The sequence below is a fragment of the Dama dama genome, chromosome 9, assembly GCF_033118175.1.
Source record: "Dama dama isolate Ldn47 chromosome 9, ASM3311817v1, whole genome shotgun sequence".
Classification (NCBI taxonomy): Eukaryota; Metazoa; Chordata; class Mammalia; order Artiodactyla; family Cervidae; genus Dama; species Dama dama.
The window spans coordinates 28,793,928-28,820,492 of record NC_083689.1 but is presented as its reverse complement, the minus strand read 5'-3'; the positions used below and the strand labels follow the sequence as shown (position 1 = coordinate 28,820,492).

At 37.2% G+C, this 26,565-nt stretch overlaps 1 protein-coding gene across 1 annotated transcript in view; it reads right to left on the bottom strand.

Annotated features, from left to right (window-relative positions):
• FBN2 (fibrillin 2) overlaps nucleotides 1–26,565 on the bottom strand; it is a 214,237-nt gene that overhangs the window by 100,272 nt on the left and 87,400 nt on the right. The window contains exons 7-11 of the mRNA XM_061152176.1: nucleotides 21,046–21,171; nucleotides 6,468–6,620; nucleotides 4,774–5,007; nucleotides 3,704–3,841; nucleotides 1,186–1,305 (exon numbers count right to left, since the gene is read on the bottom strand). Coding sequence (XP_061008159.1) covers nucleotides 1,186–1,305; nucleotides 3,704–3,841; nucleotides 4,774–5,007; nucleotides 6,468–6,620; nucleotides 21,046–21,171 — 771 coding nt within the window. The remainder of the gene's footprint in view (nucleotides 1–1,185; nucleotides 1,306–3,703; nucleotides 3,842–4,773; nucleotides 5,008–6,467; nucleotides 6,621–21,045; nucleotides 21,172–26,565) is intronic.

The following is a 26,565-nucleotide window of genomic DNA, read 5'->3' as shown; positions in this document are numbered from 1 at the left end:
CAACGCAGGAGACCCTGGTTTGATTCCTGGGTCCAGGCGATCCCCTGGAGAAGGGGACAGCTACCAGCTCCAGTACTCTTGACCAGAGAATTCCTTGGACAGAGGAGCCTGCCAGGTTACAGTCCATGGGGTCGCAAAGAGCCGGACACAACTGAGCGACTTTCACTTCACTTCACTTCAAGGACATGTGGTATACCACAGGGAACTCTACTCAATACTCTGTAATGACCTATATGAGAACAGAATCTAAAAAGAGTGGATATACGTATGGTGGTGCTGGTTTAGTCACTAGGTGGTGTACAGTTCTTGTGACCCCACAGGCTGTAGTCCGCCAGGCTCCTCTGTCCATGGGATTTCCCAGGCAAGAACGTTAGAGCGGGTTGCCATTTCCTTCCCCAGAGGATCTTCCTGACCCAGGAATCAAACCTGTGTCTCCTGCACTGCAGGTGGACTCTACCACTGAGCCACCAGGGAAATCTGGATAAATGTAAAAGTACAACTAAATCACTTTGATGTACACTGAAATCAACACAATACTGAAAATCAACTATAGTCCATCAAAAATTAATTTTAAAAAAGACAGAGCAAGGAGCTGAATAAGAATGAAATAACTAAGGAATATCTGGATTAAGAGCAACATGACAAAAATTGCTGGAATAAAGTGATTCAAGTAACTGCCAGTGGATGAATAGGAAATGAAAAAAGGAAAAGAAGGATTATCTTCTAAAAGAATTCTGGGATGAATCAGCAGTGAGGTAGAGCATTTGGACGAGGATGGTGGGTGTAGCAATGGAACTGCATTAAGAGCAGTCATGATGTGGTACTGGACTACGTGTGAGGTTCAAAGAAAACAGTAGCTGAGAACAACAATAAATCTTAAACTCCGTTAATCAGAGAGCAGTTAATGCTACTGATGTTACTTGGAGAAAGGAAGCTGTGATCTAGGGAAGGAAGATAAACCAGGTTTTTTTGTGAGGCCAGATACCACACTGCCTGTGTTACATATGCAAAAAAGTATTTATGTTTGAAGAGAGCACTTTGAGGGTGACATACAGTAAATCTGTAATAATGTAACAGCACTTATTTCATTCCATGTCTCTCTTGAATAAATTCACTTTTAACCTCAACAGCCTGGGTCACTATATTTCATGGAACATTTTCATATGTGAAAGCAAGCTGCCTTACCAATGCATGCTTGCTTGGTAGGAGTCCGCTGGAATCCGGCGTGACATTTACAATAATAGGATCCAGGTGTGTTAACACAATCTCCATTAGTGCAGGGATTTGATGTGCATTCATCAACATCTGTGAGCAGCAAAAGAAACCATTACAGACTTCACTCTATTTCTAGAAATGTTTGTTTAAAATACATTTAGGCCTCCCAAATTTGAGAGAAAGCCAGTCAGTGCTAATAGTCTAAATAGCAGAGTATTTATAAATGAATAAAAATTCCTTTCTTCAACTACAGAGGCCCGTCTGGAGAGTTACAAAAATATCACCTATTGGAGAATACAAGAGAATTTGCTTTAACCAAGAAATAATGGTTTTTCAATTTGAATAATGCACAATGATCAAAAGCATGAGCTTGGGGAAGACACAGCCATGAGTTCCCAGAGGCTAGAAAATGTTTATTATCTAAGTAATCTGGGCAAGTTAATAGCCTCTTTAAGGCTTACTACAGAGTTAGAAGATTAATTAAAAGATTTTTAAAAGATATATATTTATATTATATGCTGTCACTTCTATTAGTTTTTAAAAAGATGGACAAATTATGGAATTTTTTGTTAACTATTTTTTGTGAACTCAACTATATATGTAACTATATATCAAGGCTTGCATAATATTTTGAAGCAAAAAACATGGGATGGGGTAAAAATAGAAATTAAGTGGAAAAAAGTCTATTATATTCAGTAGTTGCTGGTTTCTCTAGGATCTTAAAATAGGCACAGGGATTTTTTTTTTTTAATAAAACCAAGTTTTATGGAAATACTGATTCTGATCCTAAGGGTGAGAAACCTCACTGCTCTCTCTTTAAATTCTCCAAGTCTTGATCAAATGCAAATTTATCACAGAATTCAAGGACTGTGCAACCGAATGACAAAGTGGACAGCAAGAATTAGTTAAATCCTAGAGAAATCATGTTTGTGTTAGAAAAAGCAATGCCGGTGAACTAAAAGCCTGGCTGACTGGTTAGGGCATAATGATTTGCCCTTTCAGAGACATAAAGAAGCCATTAACATATACAATTTCAGCTAAATTGGTGAACACAACAATAAAATCAATTCACAGTTTAACCATTTTTGTAAACAGATTGCTTCTTTCACAGATATTCTTAAAAGAGTAACTGTACTCTACCAAACTCACCAACTTCATTAATATAAACACCTAGGCTGAAAGCAATTAAACTTTCTCTGGTAACAGAGTGGGGAAAAAACACTCATGGCAAATAAAATTAAAAACAACAAAGAAAAACAGGAGTAAATACTTTTTCAATTCGTCCAAAGATGCATGGCATCCAAAGATGCCTCCATTGAGACTCACATTTAAGCTTTTAGTTGATAATAGCGATTCACTGAGCCAAAGGAATGAGGCAAAAAGAGAAAAGACAAGAGTTCAGAGTGTTAGTAAGCATATCAAGCATGACTAATGGTCTGTGCAACAGCCCGTATCACCTTCAGTAGACAGTGCTGCAGGTCGTGTCTGACTCTTTGCCTGACTATACAGTCCATGGAATTCTCCAGGCCAGAATACTGGAGTGGGTAGCCTTTCCCTTCTCCAGGGGATCTTCCCAACCCAGGGATCCAACCCAGGTCTCTGGCATTGCAGGCAGATTTTTTACCAGCTGAGTCACAAGGGAAGCCCCATGGTCCTAAATCTATCCTTAAAAGATCATCAAAACTCTCTTCATTGCCAAATACAGCAGTGTTATTCTCCTCTTTGTATTTCACTTTTTGGCTGTACTTAACACTCCTTTTCTCTTGAAGGCGTACCTTTTCAAGGCTTCAGTGATACATATTTTCTAGATTATTTTGCCATCTCACCAACATTATTACTAATGTTGCTAGTCCCTACGGTTCTAGCTGTACTACTCCGGCTATCTTTTAACTCTTCCTGTTGTTCAGCCTGGCTGCAACAATCATCTATATGTTGCTGACTCCTAAATTTTTAACTCAAGTCCTGAACACTCCTCTTAGCTTTAGACCTCTACAGGTCAATACCCAAGACACCTAAAACTCAACATGCCCCAGAGAGATTCATCAACCACTTCTTCCCAATCTCTGCCTCACAGCTCATGTTAATGATGCCACCGTATGTACAGTGTGACTCAGCGAAGAAGGAAGAAAAGGGAGAGGCAGAGACAGAAATAACATTTAGAACCAGAAAGGACAGGGGATTCTTTTTTTTTCTTTTCCTTTCTGGCCATGTCACGCAGTATGTAGGGTCTTAGACCAGGGGACAGAACCTGCACCCCCTGCAGTGGAAGTGTGTAGTCTTAACCACTGGACAGCCAGGGAAGTCCCAGGCAGGGATTCTTGAAATAGTCCAGCTCGGCAGTAGGTTAAGGAAGCACATGGACGCGTGAGCACACAGCAAAGACAACTTGGAAATTAGCTTTACTTCAAAATCATATTCAGCCCTACTTGTTCCTCTAATCTAAAAGCTATTTAAAAAATTAAGAATAATGAAAGACTCATGAACTTACCTATGCAATCCCCGTTTGCATCCTGCTTATAACCCATGTTGCATTCACATCGGTAGCTAGAAACAGTAGGTATGCAGCGTCCATTTAAACAGAGATTAGCATGGTGCTTACAGATATCTATTGTCTGGTTCAGAATAGCTATGAAAAATTAGAGCACAAATGATATTCCATCACTCCAACATGGATTACTTTCTTTAAAGTTGATTGTTAAAAGGATATTTAAGTACATTATTTAGGTGTACATATCAAAAGCCCACATTATTCTGTAGTTTACTAAAACTTTAATGTTGAAATTTAAAAACTATTCTTGAGACACATGGTTATAACTTGCATTTGTTAAGTTATATATCTGGAAACTTTGCCCATAATGTCGTCTTTTTAAAATGTCAGGAATGTTCTACTGTACATTTGAATGCTTCCCACTTTTTTTTTTTTTTTGTAACCATGCTGAATATCCAGATATAGTAAACAGGCAATATGCCAAAAAGAACAAACATAACACTGTAAGACATCATTAAATATTATTAGCAAGAGCAGTTATTTTAAAAAAGAATGAAGTTAAATGTCAAACACGCCAATGCCAATTCTGGCTAGAAGCCCACAGTTCTCAATTTCTTAAGTTATTCAACAAAAGAGGGCGAGGAAAAGAAAAGCTATTTCATTATAATATTTGTTTAGGCACAAGCAAGACATATTCAATTTATCTCAGTTGAGAAATGGTTCTGGAAAATAATTCAAGGAGTGTATGATTGAGACAGCTACAAGTAGCCAAATGAAATACTGGAACCAAAAAGAATGCTCTTTAATGGCATCATCTGGTCTTGGAATATTACCCCACTCTCACCTCTATTTTCAAAGAGAACCTGGGTCACTCAGTCTTTTCTCCAACTTAGAAAGTTTATGGAACATAAAAATAACACTTTACTAAGACTGTTTTACTATATTATGTTTTAGACCTCAAAGTAGGTTTCTGCACATACATACACACACCTTTTGGGAAAAATGATTAGATATTATAATATTTTTTAAGGGGGAAAACTAGAGAGTCTACACACAAAGTGAACACTCACTTAGTCCAGTGATGATGGGCCCCTGCCCCCCGGCCCCTACGCCAGCTCCCCCAACGCCAGGAGAAAAGCCGTTGCCTCCAGGAATGGGGATGAAGCCTGCTCCTCCGGGGCCATAGCCATTGCCATTGCCACTTGGGGCAAAGCCATTCCCCCCAGCGCCTCCAGGCCTGGAACCAGCACTCCCTGGAATCCCTCCTATTGGAAGTCCATCCAAGCAAAGTCTGCGATATTCCTCTAAAAGAGAAGAAAGTTCAGTTAAACACAAATGGATATATTTCTGTATAATAAAGGTAATTTGCGTACTGTAATAATCATTTTAGGTTATCTATGCTTCATGATATGAATGAGTCAGTTATTAGCTTGATAAATGTTTTCAATGCTAGCAGTAGCAGGAAAAATACAGGTGCTTCAGGAAAAAATTGAAATCTATAAGCCATATTTTAACTGAGTAGCATACCCAAAGAATTATCTATACATACACTTTGATTTTATGTCTCTTAAGTGCAACTCATAAAATTCCAGATATAACTGTAAATGCAAGAAATTCACTTGAATGGATGGATATTAAACCTTTAAGTAATTCATTCTATATTTGGTTTTACTTAAATCTCCATCAGTATCATACCTACACATTTTCCCTCTTTTCTTTTTTTAAGGGATTAATATGATTTAGAATATTTTTTTTTCTAACGTGGACTCTTAACAGAATACAGCATTTAGTAAGCTTTTAAATCTGCTAATTGTTTGTCGAAGTATCAAAGTTGAGGGAAAAAAGTATAATTGCCTTATTTTCTTAACTGTTATCAGAATTAGGGCACTGTATAAAAAGAAATGAAAACTGTTTAACTCAAGTAATTGTTTGAGTATTAATATGACTAAGATGATGAGTTTTCAAAATTATACACTATGCATTATCTCTGGTTTTAAAAAAATTTTACTACTCAATTTTGGAATTACAAGGATTAAACTTAGAAAGAAAGGCCCTTATTTATTTCCTCCATAACAGAACATACAGATGCATATCTTTATAAGCATAATTCAAAAACCTGAATTATTTTTCATACTTAGAACATGGAGGCAATATAATAACATATTATCAATATACTTTTATGTGATGAACACTACACTTTACTATGCATGTTATATTAACAAGAGGAAATACTTCTCGTTCATCTTAGAGTAATTTTCTGGTATAGCCTCAACTACATGGCAGTTAATAAAGCAAAGTGAATGACTGTGAATTCTGAATACAAAATGCAGTGTATTCTGAATTTTCAAGGGAGGAATTTTCTAATTTTCATTAGAAAAGGGAGGAAATATCTCTTAAGGACTGGAACACAATAAGCTGAGGATATTCCTAAAATAAAATAAATGAAGGCCAAACTTTGTTATTACTCAAGCTTCAAATGGAAGATTAGGTTTTAAAACTGAACTTAAATACCAACATTCAAAATAATTATTAAAATTCTTGCTTAAAGTTAATACATGATAGGTGGTTAGGGTTTTTTCTAATATTAACAAAAAGAATAGAATGAAGACTGATTAATAAACAATGTCATCCTAACCCCCTGTTAGTGAAGACACTAACAGGAATGCAAAGATGACCTGTCTTTAAGGAAAACACCAAAGCACATTATTGTTACTAATCTCCCTGACTCGGCGTGTCCTAAGCACATGAGCAGCCAACAGCTCACCGGAGCCCCTGACGGGACAGGCTTCAGGAATGGTCCCGAGGCCCCAGCAGCGGCCGGGCTCACAGCAGCACTGCATTCTGGTCATCCTGCCCGGAAGCTCTTGCGCACAGCGGCCGTTCACCAGGCCTGAGAAACACGTGCCGGTTCTCTGATCTAAACACGGGAAAAGAAAACAGAAGACACCACAGAATCACCCTGAGTCCTCACATCATTTACTGCACACGTTAGGAGATGCTAAATTAAGGGGATTATCTTACTTAATTTCTAGTACATCTCATTCTTTCAAGTTCTATCACATCTATTCATGCTTTCTTTTTTTTTTTTTTTTTTTTTCCATGCTTTCGTCTATTTACAAGCAGATGCTCACTGAGCACCTATGCCGTGCCATACCCCCGGTGTACAAAAACAAGAGGCATGAAGAGCTATGAGCCCACAATGCAGTAAGAAGTCACGCCGAGACAGACGCAGAGCTCAAATGAGGGAAAGCGACAAACCCATCTCAGCCTAGACTAGTCAGTCACCCAGCAGACCTGCAGATCTATACTGTTGTTCACTACAAAAATTTTATGGTTATTTACTACACAGCAACACAAAACTGACACAGGTACTATTTTAGAAAGACTGATTAGAACAGCTCCTTTGAGGCAGTGACACCTGAGCAGACGTTAATAAGGTGAGAGCATGAGCCACACAAGTAACCTGAAAGGAGAGAAGTTCAAAGAGAAAGAAGAAGATGTGTTTCACGTGTGTGAAAAACAAGGCGTCAATGTGACTGGAGAAGAAAAGGCAGGAGGGGGGTAGAAGATTCTGAGCTCAGAGGCGTACAGAGGGCAAGAGCACGAACAGCTCCCAAAACCACGAGGGAAGTACTTTCTGCTTTTATTTGGAGCACCAGAAACAGCGAGTCCAGTTTCACTACATATTATTTAACTTTTAACAAGATGCTTCCAAGAAGTTCTGTCCGTGACCACAAGAAACACATACCACAACCATCAGGAGCTACATGCCACTGATGCAGATGAAACTATTAACTATAAATAATGCTATTGATAGGGAAGGCCTAATTTTTTACACTAGATACTGAGTTTATAAATAAATATGTTAGTTCCTTGAATGGTCCAAAGCTTACCTCAGGTTGCTTCCACGCTATTGTTAAATAAAAGAATTGGCTTTAGTTAGGTATTATTCCATGCAAGAATCAGACTGCCTATCAGTCCCCAAAAGAAACCCAGTATGACCAAGAGAAAGTACAGAATTCGACACATGCAGGTTTCCTTAAAGGCACTGCAGACACTTTATAAATGTCACTTTTTAAAAAATTTATTTATTTTAATTGGAGGCGAATTACTTTACAATATTGTAGTGGTTTTTGTCATACATTGACATGAATCAGCCATGGGTGTACATGTGTTCCCCATCCTGACCCCCCTCCCCCTCCTGACCCCCCTCCCCCTCCCTCCCCATCCCATCCCTCTGGGACATCCCAGTGCACCAGGCCTGAGCACCCTGTCTCATGCATCCAACCTGGGCTGGTGATCAGTTTCACATATGATAATAGACATGTTTCAATGCTATTCTCTCAAGTCTTCCCACCCTCGCCTTCTCCCACAGAGTCCAAAAGTCTGTTCTATACATCTGTGTCTCTTTTGCTGTCTCACATATAAGGTCATCATTACCATCTTTCTAAATTCCATATATATGCGTTAGTGTACTGTATTGGTATTTTTCTTTCTGACTTACTTCACTCTGTATAATAGGCTCCAGTTTCATCCACCTCATTAGAACTGATTCAAATGTATTCTTTTTAATGGCTGAGTAATATTCCATTGTGTATATGTACCACAGCTTTTTTATTCATTCATCTGCCAATGGACATCTAGGTTGCTTCCATGTCCTAGCTATTATAAACAGTGCTATGATGAACACTGGGGTACTCTTTCAATTCTGGTTTCCTTGGTGTGCATACCCAGCAGTGGGATTGCTGGGTCACCAGTTGAGTGTGGACAGGCTGCCTGTCATTGGGAATAATTTCACAGGCAGATTTCGACTCCCAAGAATGATCCAGGAAAATCGTTTTTAGAATATTCATTTTAGAAACCTAAAGTATTATATTCTTAAATTTACTTGATTTATTCATCACGAATAGGATGAAAATTAAGATATGGAACCTCTAAACTCTTCACAGTAACCACTGTTACAAAATACATTCAGTGCTATACAGTATGCTGATCCTATTTGTCTCTTCAAGGATCTCTGAGGAGGAGGTTGAACCATAAGATTTGGGAAGAAAAAGAAAAGAGTCGGCCTTGAGTCAGGATACCTAGGTTTACATCAAAATATTATTAATTGTTTTATTCTGTAACCATATCTACCTACTTCTTATTCATAAAACAGGGTTAATGGGAGGATTAAACAAAACAACATATGTTCTGTTTCTAGCGAACGATGTATTAGATACCCTGAGTATCCCTCTCAATGGAAACATTCTTGATAAAACACGAAAAACGACTTTAAAAAATCATCTCACTGACATGAAAAAGGGGAAAAACTGAGTCCCAAAATGAAGTGAAAACAGGAATCTTTGGAGGTTAAGTGCACCCACGTTTCAGCTTTTGCACTTCTGTAAACTCTGAAGACTCTGGTTTTCAACTGTTATAGTTTTACAGGAGCCAGAACCTACGAGATAAAAGCCCAGATTCACCTCTCTAATACGAAACGTAACAGGACACTCCCTCATAAAGTAGGGGTCCAAAGCAGCTATATCCTTGTTATATGACTAATGCAGAGAAAAGCAGCTAAGAGACTTGCCTGTTTCTACCTTCGTGCTGGATGGAGGGAAAAAAAAAAGACTCTTCCTAAGAATGTGAAACCACAAGCTCTTTCTCACATAGATGGCTTTGTTGTCAAAATATTAGGTTTGTGTTCTGAAAATTTCAAAGGAGGAATATCACATAAAGAGGTCTCCAGGCATGGATATTCAAAGTACCTCACAAAAACCAACACAACTGAGGACTTAATACCGACAGAGGTCTCAAAGAATTTCCACATATAAAGTTCCAAGAAAAAAGGAGTAGATAACAGTAAAGTAACTAAACAAGTAGGTAAATAAATAATACACAGGGAAACAAAGCTCAATGAAAGTTAGCTGAATAAATAGCAGGTTTCAGATACTGGAATGGTCAGATCAATTTTGAAAAATCATTAATAGTTTTTAATTAATAATTCATTATATATTAATAACTAACCTTTAATCTATTTAAGCAATTAAAAAACTAAAAATGTGAACAGAGAAAACAAGTCCACAAACAATGAAAGAACAGACTTAAAAACATTCAGTGATGTGTCTATAAATAAAACAATCATAACTGAAATAAAACACTTAGTGACTATATTAAGCAGTGTGCTGCACATAGTACAGTTAATGGACATGAGTTTGAGTAAGCTCCAGGAGTTAGTGATGGAAAGGGAAGCCTGGTGTGCTGCAGTCCATGGGTCGCAAAGAGCTGGACATGACTGAGCGACTAAACTAAATTAACTAACTAACTGCACGTAGATGAAGAGAGAATTCCTGAGCTGGAAGATATAGCTGAATATATCATGGTAGTGTAGTTCAGAGTCAGAGAGATGGAAACTCTTGGAAAGAGGTTAAGAACTATGGGGGTGAGTGTGAAAAGGTAATTTACATCTAATAAGGCTAATAAGAGTATTAGAAAGTGTCAAAAGCAGACAGTAGGGCAAGAGGCCATGGTGAACAGGCATTAGTTTACAACCTTCTAATGATGTTGCAAGATAAGTTCAGATCTAGGCAGTCCAATAAATCCAATAAATAGCTAAAGTAAGTAATAATACTTACTTTAAATAATAGTAAGAGTTAATAAATAAGTCCAGTAAATAGTTAAATAAATAAAAATGGGAAAACTAAAAAGAAATCCAGAGTTTGCACCACATCACTCTGAAACTGCAGAACAACAAAGAAAAGGTGAAGATCTTAAAAATAGCTAGAAAAAAAAGATAGATTACCTGATAAGGAATTATATTTAAATCAATCACTGACTTCTTAATAGCACCAGTGGATGCTAGAACACAACAGAATATTTTCTTCATATGCTGTGATAAAATAACTGTCAACCTAAAATTCTGTACCCCAAGAAACTATCTTCCAGAGGGAAATAAATTAAGGCCATTTTCAGGAAAACATAAACTGAATTTTCTTTTTATTTATTTATTTATTTTTTTAAGAATATATTTCTTTATTAATAATAATAGGACATTTTTTGCCTCTTTCACTCTTTTTTTTTTTTTTTTTAATTAGTTGGAGGCTAATCACTTCACAACATTTCAGTGGGTTTTGTCATACACTGATATGAATCAGCCATGGATTTACACGTATTCCCCATCCCGATCCCCGCTCCCACCTCCCTCTCCACCCGATTCCTCTGGGTCTTCCCAGTGCACCAGGTCCGAGCACTTGTCTCATGCATCCCACCTGGGCTGGTGATCTGTTTCACCGTAGATAGTATACATGCTGTTCTTTTGAAACATCCCACCCTCACATTCTCCCACAGAGTTCAAAAGTCTGTTCTGTACTTCTGTGTCTCTTTTTCTGTTTTGCATATAGGGTTATTACAAAAAGGTTCTTGCCAAAGTAAATTTTAGAAGAGGTGTTTTAGGTAAAAGGGAAAACAATTCCAGGGGAAGGTTTAAAAATATATGAATAAATAAAGAGGGAAAACACTGTTAAGATACATGGACAAGTAATAAAATATCAAATGACAATAATAATAATGATTAATTTGTTGCAAATGGGGAGTGGAAATTGGTTGGACTTTTTTACCTTGCAAGGGAGAGATCAAAGTATAACCATTCTAATATTCTTTTACTGTTTATATGTGGGTAAAAATACAGGCAATTTTAGGCTTTAAGTTATTATGTATGTATCCTCAAACAGCTAGGATAATCACTAAAGCCACAGAAATAAAGTATGTATTTCTAAACAACAGATGAAAAAGAATGGGCTGTGGAAGAACGGAAGGAGGGAATGAAAGGATGAACGCCAGAACAGATCCAAAAAATAAAGTGAGAAACAGAAAATAACCAAAAAGAGAAAGTACAGGAAAAGCACAATAAATGAGAAGCAAAAAATGATTATAACAGAAATAAAACAAATGCATCAGTTACTGTAACAAACACAAATGAATTTAAATATCAAGTTAATAGATAAAGATTTTGAGACCATGCCCCCCAAAATTTAGAGTCAGGCTCTTTGAAGAAACATATTTAAAATAAAAGGAAGCAGAAAGATTGAGAGAAAAAATATCCAAATAGCATATATTTGAATCTTCCTCTCCAATTCACAAAATGCGATGCGAAAAGACATTAGATAAAACATATCAAAAGAAAATATTTAGAAACATATCAAGAGGAAAAGAAAGAAAACTTTAGAGAGTCAATACATATCAAAAAAGGTGCAATTCACTATGAAAATATAACACTTTTAAACAGTCATTACCTTATAACGTAGCATCAAAACATTAAAGCAAAAACTTAAAAGGCCACATGGAGAAATTGAGAAATCTCCTACAAAGGTGGAACATTTATACACATCTGTCGGTAACTGATAGACACAGAAGATAAAATCTAGTAGTCCTAGAGAACATTTGAACAGTACAGTTAACAAGTTTGATCTAACAGATATAGCTATCCAACGGGAAAACACAAAACTCAAGTCCACATAGAAGATTTTCAAATCAGGGGAACCCCTGACACTTCTAAACCACTCGTGTCAAATACACCACCACACTGGAAATAAGGTAATATTAAAAAAAAGGTAAAATTAAAAAAAAAAGAGTAGGAGCGGAACAGGATGTACTAGTCTCAGAATCTGGAAGTCTTCAATGATACTGTGAGAGGTCCACAAATGTGTACTTACACTGAATACTGCAATGCAAATAAAAATGCCTCGTAATATACAGGCACTACTACTACCCACTAATGGATATTCCATTGTGACTAGTAAAGTGCAAATTTATTTAAAATTATTACTAAATATCCAGTAGTTTGTTTCATTATGTATTTTTCTCAAAGATATTGGGTTATTATCATGCATGGATCTGAAAACATTTTTGTTTTTTCTTTTTCTTTTTCATTTATTTTTACTAGTTGGAGGCTAATTACAATATTGTAGTGGTTTTTGTCATACATTGACATGAATCAGCCATGGATTTTATGTTAAGGAGGAGGTCTTCAAATTCAGTAAACATAATTAACTACTATCCTATAGTTTGAAAACCTCTCATCAGTCCTATAAGATATGCTGGAGGAAACCATGTCACTGTTGAAAGGACTGAGGGACAGAAGGAGAGGACTGGCAAGTAAATCACAACTAATTTTCATCAATTCTATAATTAGTCTCTTCAAGGAAATCAAACTAGTCCACCCTAAGGGAAATCAACCCTGAAGAGTCATTGGAAGGATGGTGCTGAATTTGAAGCTCAACACTCTGGCCACATGATGCAAAGAACTGACTCTCTGGAAAAGACCCTGATGCTGGGAAAGACTGAGGGCAAGAGGAGAAGGGGGTGATAGAGGATGAGACGATTGGATGGCATCACTGACTCAATGGACAAGAGCTTGAGCAAATTCAGGGAGACAGTGAAGGACAGGGAAGCCTTGCATGCTGCAGCTCATGGTGTCACAAAGTCGGACATGACTTAACAACTGAACAATAGCAGTAACATTCAGAGAGGTAAACAATCTACTTTCAATCTTTTGCATCAAAAACATGAAAATGTGATACAGACACAGTGTAGCGTGATGTCTCATAGTTAAGATCTCTCCAAAAATACATTACAAAAGGAAAACAGTGCCTGGGAGCTGGGTTATTTCCTTCGTCTCTCTGAACTGCAAGATCCTTAGAAAGTACTGTGTTGAAAATGTGCCATATGGAAGAATAAAAAGGAACATCCCATACAACTAAAAGTTGTCAAGACAGGCCATCCCTTCAAATATGGAATTATTAGGGGCAAAGAAAGATGAAGCCTGTTTATAACACCATTAGAACAAATTCTTCTAGTGCTTGGTATGTGTTTAACTGCAGAACTGGTATGTTGTAAGTAATGAAAATATATCTATTCCTCTAATAATCTCCTATCACCCTCGCTATACTCCCAGAAGGTTTACATCAAGTCTTATTTAAAGCCACACTGAGAAAGAGGAAGCAATCCATCTCCTTTGATTAAAACATAAATCTGCCTTGAAACAAAATATGGTACTCTTATCAGAGTTTGTTTCATGGCTTGACATTTAGTCTAAACTTGATTTAAAAGAACTAATAGTTAATTATACAATGTGATGAAAACTTGGTAAAAGATGGGGGAGGTTGTACCTTGAAAAAATACATCTTTTGTTGAATGAGCTTTGCTCATTAAAAATGAAGGGGTCAACCAGAAAGCCATGATGAGGTGAGTTCAAGTCAGAAGACTGGCGATAGTATGTGTTCAGTAGATAAAAATCATGGCCTCAGACTTCATCCATTGATTCTGCAGGCCTGCACTTGCCCTCTGAGGGTCTGGCATCAATCTGAGTTCCATTTGACTAATTCTGCAGATTCTTGCTATTTCTAAAATACTTGCATGTTGCTTTTGTGTTTCCATCATACACGAAAAACTAGAACTAGGAAGAATGAATAAGAGAACCACTGTGGCTCCTTAATTTACTTCTTCCTTTAAAGCAGATAAGTTTTTCTTCCTCATTACCTAACTTTCTCTTTCAAGGACATTCTTTATTAATTAAAACTATGCCCCCTGACTCACCAGTCACTTTTATGTGATTATTCTGATTAAAATTAAAATGCTATACAGTGCTTGGTTTCAGCCCTGTCTTCTCTACACTCTTCCAGTTGAGTTCAGTTGCTCAGTCGTGTCAGACTCTTTGTGACCCCATGGACTGCAGCACACCAGGCCTCCCTGTCCATCACAAACTCCCGGAGTTTACTCAAACTGATGTCCATTAAGTCAGCGATGTCATCCAACCATCTCATTCTCTGTTGATCCCTTCTCCTCCTTTGATCTTTCCCAGCATCAGGGTCTTCAAATGAGTCAGTTCTTTGCATCAGGTAGCATCAGTCCTTCCAATGAATATTCAGGACTGATTTCCTTTAGGATAGACTGGTTGGCTCTCCTTGATGTCCAAGGGACTCGCAAGAGTCTTCTCCAACTCCACAGTTCAAAAGCATTTATTCTTCGGCACTCAGCTTTCTTTATAGAGTCCAACTCTCACATCCATACATGACTACTGGAAAAACCATAGCTTTGACCAGATGGACCTTTGTTGGCAAATAATGGCTCTGCTTTTTAATAAGCTGTCTAGGTTGGTCATAGCTCTTCTTCCAAGGAGCAAGCATCTTTTAATTTCATGACTGCAGTCACCATCTGCACTGATTTTGGAACCCCAAAAAATAAAGTTTCTCATTGTTTCCCCATCTATTTGCCATGAAGTGATGGGACCAGATGCCATGATCTTAGTTTTCTGAATGTTGAGTTTTAAGCCAACTTTTTCACTCTCTTCTTTCACTTTCACCAAGAGGCTCTTTAGTTCTTCTTTACTTTCTGCCATAAGGATGGTGTCATCTGCATATCTGAGATTATTGATATTTCTCCTGGCAATCTTGATTCCCGCCTGTGCTTCATCCAGTCCAGCATGTCTCATGATGTATTCTGCATATAGGAGAAGGCAATGGCAACCAACTCCAGTACTCTTGCCTGGGAAATCCCATGGATGGAGGAGCCTGGTAGGCTGCAGTCCATGGGGTCGTGAAGAGTCAGACACGACTGAGCGACTTCTCTTTCACTTTTCACTTTCCTGCATTGGAGAAGGAAATGGCAACCCACTCCAGTGTTCTTGCCTGGAGAATCCCAGGGATGACAGAGCCTGGTGGGTTGCCGTCTATGGGTTTGCACAGAGTCGGACACGACTGAAGTGACTTAGTAGCAGCAACAGCATTCTGCATATAAGTTAAATAAGCAGCGTGACAATATACAGCCTTGACGTCGTACTCTTTTCCTGATTTGGAACCAGTCTGTTGTTCCATGTCCAGTTCTAACTGTTGCTTCTTGACCTGCATACAGATTTCTCAGGAGGCAGGTAAGGTGGTCTGGTATTCCCATCTCTTGAAGAATTTTCCACAGTTTGTTGTGATCCACACAGTCAAAGGCTTTGGCATAGTCAATAAAGCAGAAGTTGATATTTTTCTGGAACTCTCCTGCTTTTTCAATGACCCAGCGGATGTTGGCAATTTGATCTCTGGTCCCTCTGCTTTTTCTAAAACCAGCTTGAACATCTGGAAGTTCATGGTTCACGTACTGTTAAAGCCTGGCTTGGAGAATTTTGAGCATTATTTTGCTAGCGTGTGAAATAAGTGCAATTGTGTGGTAGTTTGAGCATTCTTTGGCATTGCCTTTCTTTGGGATTGGAATGAAAACTGACCTTTTCCAGTCCTGTGGCCACTGCTGAGTTGCCCAAATTGTTGGCATATTGAGTGCAGCACTTTTATAGCATCATCTTTTAGCATTTGAAATAGCTCAATTGAAATTCCATCACCTTCACTAGCTTTGTTCGTAGTGATGCTTCCTAAGGCCCACACGACTTCGCATTCCAGAATGTCTGGCTCGCTCTAGGTGAGTGATCACACCATCGTGATTATCTGCGTCATGAGTATGAGTATCTTTTTTGTACAGTTCTTCTGTGTATTCTTGTTACCTCTTCTTAATATCTTCTGCTTCTGTTAGGTCCATACCATTTCTGTTCTTTATTGTCCCATCTTTGCATGAAAAGTTCCCTTGGTATCTCTAATTTTCTTGAAGAGATCTCTAGTCTTTCCAATTCTATTGTTTTTCTCTATTTCTTTGCTTTGATCACTGGGGAAGGCTTTTTATCTCTCCTTGCTATTTGGAACTCTGCATTCAAATGGTACATCTTTCCTTTTCTCTTTTGTCTTTCGCTTCTCTTCTTTTCAGAGTTGTTTGTAAGGCCTCCTCAGACCATTTTGCCTTTTTGCATTTCTTTTTCTTGGGGATGGTCTTGATCACTGCCTCCTGTAAAATGTCATGAACCTGCATCCATAGTTCTTCAGGTACTCTGTCTATCAGATCTAATCCTGTAAATCTCTTTCTCACTTCCACTGTATAATTGTACTGAATCTTCTGTAAAGCTCAAGGAAACGCACTAGGATATTGTGGCAACATCACACTACCTTAAGGACTTTTAAATGCTTACTCTCCATTTTCTGAACCTGGCTTGTTGCTGACTGGCAATTCTGCGTCACCCAGGTTCCCTGCTAGTTCTGTGAGCACAGCATTAGCTGGCACATTAACTTGGATACAGAATCTGTTCACTGCTGCCTGTCAGTCAGGCTTCCATGGTGGTTCTGATGGTAAAGAATCTGCCTGCAATGCATGAGACACAGATGTGGGTCAGATAACTGGGTCGGGAAGATCTCCTGGAGAAGGGAATGGTACTCCAGTATTCTTGCCTGGAGAATTCCAAAGACAGAGGAGCCTGGCAGGCTCCATGGGGTTGAAAAGAGTTGCCCGTCAGTCACTACTGACTCAGTGTTGACTGCCAGTCACTCTTCTTGCCTCCCCTGCAACGTGGAAATGAAGTATTAATAATGTCATGAACATTAAAATGATATAAGGGTAATTAAGTTGTGCTATGAAAAATGCTTCACTGTCTTCTTCCATCACATTTTAACATTATAATTAACTTCAATTTCATTGACTAATAAATAAACAGCATGAAATTTTCAAAAAAAAGAAAAAAATTAGGTATGGGTCTACTTTTTTTAGAAATGATATCTCTTAGTAATCTTTGTTGAAAAAGAGGGCTGTTTCCCAGACATTTTTAAAAACTTGATGGAAAACATAAAATAAAAACAAATTAAGAATTTCATTTTTATACTTAGCATAAAACAAAATGAGAAAACTATCCCATTATAACTGACCATTAAACTCTCCTGCCATATGAAGCTATTTCTTATACATAAGAGAAAAAGGAAGCTTATTGTTGCCTTATAATGTTGTAAATATTCAGGGTGTTTTGAATAACTAAGGAATCAGGGCAGCATTCAGTATGTGCCACCCTTAGAATAAAGCTGCAGATAACATGCAGTTTCCTGCTCAAGAAAAAAATTTTGAGAGTATCCAGCTCATTATTGTTAGCATATATATGGTTACAAAACAAATAGCATGGAAATACTTATGACATATATAATTCAATCATAAATAAAATCCATCTAACAAAATACAGACTCAGATTTAAAAAAAAATCAAAATCAAAGATCTCTTACCTATTAAAATTCTAGGCTTTTTTTTTTTCTTATGTGGAAAACATATACTTATTCCAAATGAAACATAGTTAAATTCAAAAAATTTTTCAGCTGCTTACTTAATTTTAACATTGGTTTTGCAATATTGGAATGTCATTCTCCCCTCCTTAGGGCTTTCCTCTGTTTCTGGGTCAGGATATTGATACTGAAATGAGTGGAAACTCCTGGTTAGCATGGGACTCATGTGCCACAGCTCCTGCGGCTCAAGCAGGCTCTCCCACATTCTAAGCATTGGAGACCATAACTCAGTGCCATCCCATCATCTCCAGCAGTCAAAGGATGCAAAGCAGCTATTAATTAATATTAATGAAATTCTTATGTTCAATCCCATCTCATTCATTCATTTGCTGGTTTGCCTCTTCATTCAGAAAAAGATTTACTGAGCCCAAACTTCTGTGGAAAGGATGGTATCAGGTACCGAGGACAGAAAGCTGTGCAAGGCAGGACCTAATAGTGCTTACAGTCTGGCCAATGAGTAAAGCAAAAATACTTGCAACACTGTGATAAACCCAGAGATGAAAGAAAGTAAAAAATATTATGGGAAGGGCTGACTGACTTTGTCCAGGAAGTAAATGTGGGTTAAGCAGGGATGGCTGTAAAAACAGAGATGTCTAAGTGGGGATTTAAAGGATGAGTTGGGTTTTAATGAGCATAGTAGGGGGAAGTCAAGATGCTTCAGGCAGAGGAAATACCGTGAGCAGTGTACTTATGTACCACAATAAGAGAAATGTGTGAGGGTGGTAAGTGGTTAGAAATGAGTCCTGAATACAGGCTGGGTCAGGCTCTAAAGGGCTTTGAAAGTTCAGGTAATACAGGCTTAGAACTTTATATAAGAAACAAGAGATAGAGTTTATCATGATTTAATGGTAAACCAAATATCTGACACTGAAGAAAACAACCTCAGTAAATTGTTGGGGATCTTCGTCATGATTATTTCAATATGATGAAGTTTATGACTAAAAAAAAGGACTTAGAAACTTAAGAAATAAGGAAGAAAGAAGTAACTTAGAAATCTGATCTAAAACACTAACACTTATTATGGCAAATTCTGCCTTCTCACTAGTTGGTCTAGTTGTACAACTCATTCTCAAAGGCCTTCAATTACTCCACACTGTCTACCAAATAAATCACATGCATCTTATTTGGCATTTTCAGAACTTCACAGTAATAACCTCACTTATGTCTCCAGGCAAATTTCTTCTTGTCATTTCAAGAATATAGGTTTCCTAAAGTCAGAGTCTATGGCATCCAGCCAAAGATGTTCATTGATGACTCCTAAACTGACATTTTCCCTGTAGGGTTGAGTTCATGCCTGTTTCAAGTGGAAGACTGCGTGTGTGTGTGTGTGTGTGTGTGTGTGTGTGTGTGTGTGTGTGTGCACGCGTGCACATTCTTTTGCTATATAGTTTAAGAAAATTAAGCCAAGTGTAGGTTGTTCTGCTAATTTTCAATTCTGTTAAATTATGTTAAATGAATCAGACTTAGTATGCAGTGAGCCAACTGATAGCACTGACCCTAAAAACAGATAATTTGCTCAGTTTTACAGACTTAACATCTATAATGTATTACCAAGTGTAAGACAGAACTCTAATTCATTCATAAAGAACAAATAATCATCATTCAAATCTTTTCAAAGCTAACTGTCCATGTGTTGGGAGAGAAACCACTCATGCTGGAGACCCTGAGATCTAGGTAGAGGGTTTCTGTTAACTTAAAGTATCTAAGGAGACAGTGTAGAACCAGAGTAACACAGATGCATGGAGACCCGGATTTAAACCCTGGCTCCATGGATTAGCCCTGATACATCATATAAGTCACTTAACCTCTCTAAACCTCAATGTCTTCATCTACAAATCAGAATACTTATGCCTATCACACAGGGCTCTCAGAAGGATGACATCCTCATTCTCCTATACCTCTTCCTCCCACTAATGATAATAAGTAGAAGGAATGAGGAATATTTTATTACGTATTTACTAAAGGAACTGAAGTACAGAGGTCAGTAGCTTACCCAAGGCCCCACCACTATGTGATGGTAAGGTGTAGATGGCCAGTGCCTTACACGTGGTGCGTGTTTGATAGCTGGCAGCTGGCAATTTTAACACTGCCACCACAGTCTCTTCTTTGACTGCTACTTTTGGACCACTGTCTATGATGACAACATAGTATTCTGAAGGCCAGATCTTCTCTCTCATCTCTTTGCTGTTGGATGGCCACAGCATGGTGTTTGGTGTCTCAACAAGTCAACTCACGCCTTTTTATTGGTAGCCTGTGACCTGTAGCTTACATCTTAAACTCTCTGTGCCCTCCATCCCATCAACCCAGTTCATGCGTGCATCATTTGGATATACAAAGTCCCTGGTGCTTAGGGACTCACACACCCTCCCAATGGGGATGGGAGATGGTCACTGCCCAGACAGTCATCCTCTAGTGAACCAAGCAACTACAGTCTTTGGGTGCTGGTTTGATTTCCCTAATTCAATTCCTGTGCTACATGAATCTTTAGTGATCTTAAAGTCTAAAGCTTATTCAAAAACAGATGACCTACACATGACTGAGAGCACTGTTTTATCTTTCAAAATCAAAGAGAACATGCAAATATATCTGGCTTTAGTTAAAATATGCTTAAAACACACAATTAAAGGTACTGATTTCTTTTTTGTAATAACTATCTGCACTAGAATAAACACATGCTAAGTAAATAAGACACTGACTACATTCATGATTCCTAACAATGAAAGAACTGTTAATTACTACACTTTGTCTCTCAAAGCAGATTTTTAAAAATCTTTCTCGTGCCTTTGTGTCTGTAATACTCAGCAATGTTTTGAGGAACTCTTTCTTCATTTCAAAAATGACTCTGACAGCATAAAGCAACTCAAATGACTTCTGATACTGAAGTTTGTGACATGAGCACCTGGCTGATCAATCCCTCGATAGCGGTACCGTAAACAACTCTTTTTTTTTTTTTTTTCATTTATTTTTACTAGTTGGAGGCTAATTACTTTACAATATTGTAGTGGTTTTTGTCATACACTGACATGAATCAGCCATGGATTTACATGTATTCCCCATCCCTCTTTCAGTCACTTTCCCAAAGGTTTTGTAATTGTTGCCATCTCCATACCTGTTTGGGCTGTTCTGTCATTAGAAAGAAGCAGTGCGCATTGTGCTTCTCAAAACCAAGAGGCTTACCGATACACCGAGAGCCATCTGTTGAGGTTACATATCCACGTGGACAAATGCAAAAATAGCTTCCCACGGTGTTGGAACATTCGCCAGTTTCACATATCCCAGGAATGATGCTGCACTCGTCAATGTCTAATCGGGAAGAAGGAGGAGATGACTGAGAAAAGCCTTCACTAAATAGCTTTTAAAAAGGATCTTTAAAAAAAAGTGTATGAGAGCACTTATGGTTGATTAGGTCGGATCTTATAACCTTGAAGATACTCTTGTTTCAGGCCCTAAAGAATTTCTCACACTATCTATGGGAACTGAGATGAAAGTAAACTCCCATGGCAGTAAAACAAGGCCAACGAAAGCAAAACTCCATATCCTCTTTTTCCTCCTCAAATGCAATTTAAATTGGAAATAAGTAAAGATGTAAATGTTTTAGTTTCCATTCCACATCATTTAGGGACGTATCCTACTAGAGACTTTAAAAACACACACACACACATTCAAGGGTTACATTTTTAAATATTTGAAATAAGTACATTTAAAATTTTATAGCTAATTTTCACATTAATTATCTGAACCAATGGAGGGTGGCAAACACCTTTTTTTTTTTTTCCTATTTGGCTTCAGGATATGTTTTTGTCCTTACATCTGAATATGGGTATATCTGGCATTCTGGGAATTAACTTCAAACCTAAAATAATACAGTAAAATGGCAAAGGGCAAACGTGGGTGGCTTTGGGAGTTATCCAGTTTTCCCATTGTGCCTCCCTAAATTTATCCATTCAGCTTACTCAGAGCTGGGACTAGTCTACTCCCTTTCACATTAATGAAAGGTCTGCTTTCTTTTAAATTTTCCCAAAACCAGAAAACCTGGCCATCTATATAAGCTTTAATGTACTTTTCTTTTCAATAAGCACAGAGAGGTGGAAAGTCAAACAAAGCTACAATTAGGTACACTGGGAGCGACTTGCTAATATACTGAAAAGGAAATGAGCCAGTGTTAAGAGAATCCAGTCAGAGATGCCTGGGAATTAGCTGTCCTCTCTAAGCAACACAGTTAGCAAAGACCAAGTGAATACAGGGAACAATTATAAAAGCTATAAGCCTAGATGATTACCGAAAAGTAAACCTGAGCTTTCGGTTTTTTAAAAGATGTGTGTATATATATATATTTATGTATATAAACATATATATGTATGTATATTCAGTCACTTCAGTTGAGTCTGATTCTTTGTGACCCCATGGACTGTAGCCCACCAGGCTCCTCTGTCCATGGAATTCTCCAGGCAAGAATACTGGAGTGGGTTGCCATTTCCTACTCCAGGGGATCTTCCCAACCCAGGGATTGAACCTGAGTCTCATGCACTGCAGGTGGATTCTTTACCACTGTGCCACCTGGGAAGCCCGGAATACACTTAGCCTTAGACTAATAAAAAGTAACAAAAATCTGAAAGTGCAGCACAGTCAAAGAATGGGAAGTGTACCAGCGTGACTGGGAAAATGACAAATACAAACTTTGCTAGTTAGCCATATGCTGAGCCCTGGAGAGCCTTCCCAAAAACTTAGGCTTTTTTTTCTGAAATAATTTATGGTATTTATGAAGAGGTTTAAATTAAATAAGAACATTACATAAGCAAATTGATATATCAGAAAGACAATCCTCATGTTTAATGTACATAGATAATAAATAACCCAGTGATAAATGATGAGAGCCTTAAGTAAGCTTTATGATGAGTGAGAGAACACATATTCAAGAGATTCTAGGAGAATTCAGCAGGACTCTGCCCCTGGATAAGTTTCTCAGACTTATAGCTTGATTGAGAACGGAGCTAATGGTAGTGCTATTAACAGAAAACAGGACACATTTTGAGGTTCAGTTGAGTTTGGGACACCCTGAATATGAAATGTTTGAGAGAAATAAGCAGAAATTCCAACTATGCAGCTAAAAATTTGAAACTGGGTAAAAAAGGGGTCAATATGTATACTTGTGGTTTATCACCAAGTCTGAACATTGCTTTTGAAGTTGCAGCAATAAATGAGATTTCCAAAGAAGACACATATATGAAAAGAATTGCATTTGAGGAGGGAACTCTGAGAGCCACCACCATCCAAGCGAAAGTCAAAAGAAGAGAAGCCAGCACAGGAGACTGGGAGCAAGGATCAGGGAGGTCAGAGTGAGAGTATGATGATGGGAGGAGGGTAAGGAAGAACTCTGTCAAAAAGGAGGGGACTTGAAGCGTGCCATGGGAGGATAAAGAAAAAGAAGGATTGGAAAGTGTTTGGTAATTTAAATGGAACACAGACTTCTTTTTTTTTTTTTTTTTTAAGAAAATTAGATCTAAGCAAAACCATCTGACAGATTTCTGACTGCCAAGCCACATAACCTCGTATTTGTCAACCAACATTTACAACATTTACTGTAACTCTTACTCTGAGCAGAATATAATGAATAATTTGGTAAGTAGTGCTAAGTGTGATCTGTAATTCAGATATCACTGAATTCTAAGAACACTGCCCTAGAGATTCTGTCAGTTCCAATATGTACATGTCATACATAAAAGCAGAATCCATGTAACAATTATGTTACAGAGAACTTAGAACAAATAAAACAATAAATTGTTTTTAAAAAGTGCTTAAACAATATTTTCTTTCCATCCATGCCAAGGAACCACATGTATTTGGCTTAATTCCATATAATTTTTGTTTTAGTATAGAAAAAAGGTAAATATTATTTCTCTTATGCATGCATTGAATTTTTATTTAACATACTATTTGAAACTAGGAAAGTGAAGTGAAAAGAGTTTCATCATGTACGGCTCTTTGTGACACCATGGACTATACAGTCCATGGAATTCTCCAGGTCAGAATACTGAACTGGGTAGCCTTTCCCTTCTCTAGGCAATCTTCCCAATTCAGGGATCAAACCCAGGTCTCCCACATTGCAGGCAGATTCTTTACCATCTGATCCACCAGGGAAGCCCAAGAATACTGGAGTGGGTAGCCTATCCCTTCTCCGGCAGATCTTCCTGACCCAAGAATCAAACGGAGGTTTGACTGCAGGCAGATTCTTTACCAAATTTTACACATAATAAATTGCTATTTCAAGTTTTTACAGGGACAAAGGGCATTTTCAAAATGATAAAATAAAAATTAATTGGGTACTGAAAGGATGAAACGTATCAATTCTCAAAATTTCACTGTATACTTATAAACAGCTTTAGTGAAATTTAATAATTGGATGGTAACTCATCCAGTTAAAGTACAAAATTCAACAGTTTTTGGTATTTACATGATTGTACAACCATCACTACAATTTAATTTTAAGAGTAATTCATTCTTGCCAAAGTAATTCTACCCCTTTAGTAGTCACTCTCCCTATCTCACTCCAAGACCTAGGCAATAGCTAATCTATAACTATCAGATCTATAACAATTAATTAATAAGCTATTTCTATATACTTGCCTATTCTGGGCATTTCATATAAAAGAACCATGACTGGCTTCTTTCACTTAGCATCATGTTTTCAAATTTCAACTATGTTGTGGGATACACCAGAACTTCATTCTTTTTAATTGCAAATAATATTCTACTGTATGGATATACCACATTTTATGTATTCATCCATCAGTTGATGGATATTTTAATTAATTTCATTTTTTGAATATTACAAGCAAAGCTACTATGAACATTTCAGTATTACTTCTCTGTGGACATATGATTTAATCTCACGTGGTATTGCTGAGTCATATGATAATTCTATGTTTAACTTATTAAGGAACTGTCAAATTGCTTTCCAAAGCAGCTGGAATATTTTACACTCTCATTTGCAATGTATGAGGATTCCCATTTCTCCACATCCTTGACAACACTCATTATTACCTTTACTATTTTAAGGATGTGAGATGGTATCACATCATACTTTCGGTTTGCATTTCTTTAATGACTAATAATGTCGAACACACTTTAACGTGCTTATTGCTTTTATGTACCTACTCTGGAGAAATATCTATTCTATTACTTTGCCCAGTTTTAAGTGAAGTTATTTGTTTTTTAATAGTTGAGTTGTATGAGTTCTTTATATATATATCCCATATCTGATACATGATCTGCATATAAATTTCCATATGAACCTGAGGATTAGACTGTGTATTTAAAAAAAGTTGGAATTTTGACAGGAATTGTGTTACATCTATATATCAATTTTAGGAATATTGTCACCTTAATATTTAGTCTTCCAATCTACAAACATGGAATATCTTTCCTTTTATTTAGATTTTAACATCTTTCAACAAGGTTTTGTAGTTTTAAGTGTACAAGTCTTCCACTTAATTGTATTTGTTCCTGAGCATTTAGTCTTTTGATCCTATAATAAGTGAATTTTTGGTTTCATTTTCATAGTGTTCACTGCTAATGTATGGAAGTACAATTCATTTTTGTATGTTGATATTCTATAACAACAACCTTGCTGACCATTGTGTTTAAAGAGTTTTTAGAGGATATCTTCTCCACTTTAGTGTATGCGTCACTCATTTTAGTTGATCCTTTATCCACTAAACACATGTCAGCTGCAAATATATAGTTCTACTTCTTCCTTTCCAACCTGGATACTTTTTATTTCCTTTTCTTTCCTAACTGCCCTGGTTAGAACCTCCATCACAAAGTTGAACAGAAGTTGTGAGAATAAACATCTGCTTTATTTCTGGTATTCAGGGAAATACTGGCTCTTTTGCCAGTTAGTATGATGTTAGCTGTAGTTTTTTTATATATGCCTTTTATCAGGTTAAGAATGTTCCCTTTTATTCCAAATTTGTTGATCATTTTTATCACGAAAGGGTGTCAGATTTTTTTCAAATACTTTTTCTGCACGTATTGAGATAATCATATGGCTTTTGTCCTTTATTCTACTTACATTTTATTACTTGACTTTCAGATGCTGAACCAACTTGCATTCCTGGGATAAATCCTAACTGATAATAATGTATAATCATTTTTATATGTGACTAGATTTAGTGTGCTGACAGTGTCTGGAAGATATCTGCATCTATATTCATAAGAGATTCTAATGAAAATGGTATTCATTCTTTGAAACCCTGAATTTTCTCTCTTTAAACCAAATAAATAGATTTTGAGCATCTACCATTTATTCGTGAACTTATCAAGTAATTGCTGATTAAAGGCCTTTGATTTGTCACATGTATGTTATACATAATCTCTAACCATCATGAATTAATGATTTATTAAGCAGATAAATTTAAAACAAGGCACAATCCCACCAGAGAAGATTAACAATATACTCTCTCAATTTAATTATGAGAAACAAGTTACTGGAGGACATAGTAGTTGATAAAGGATCCTAAAGAACGGGACAAAGTTGAAACATGAAGAGGAGATGGGAAAAACTGTGAGCCAAAAACTACGAATGAGTTTCCCAAGGGTAGAGGGAATTTATAAGGAGTAGAAGATACAATTAGAAGATTCTACTACATACCAGGCTACAGTCCATGGGGTCGCAAAGAGCTGGACACAACTGAGCAC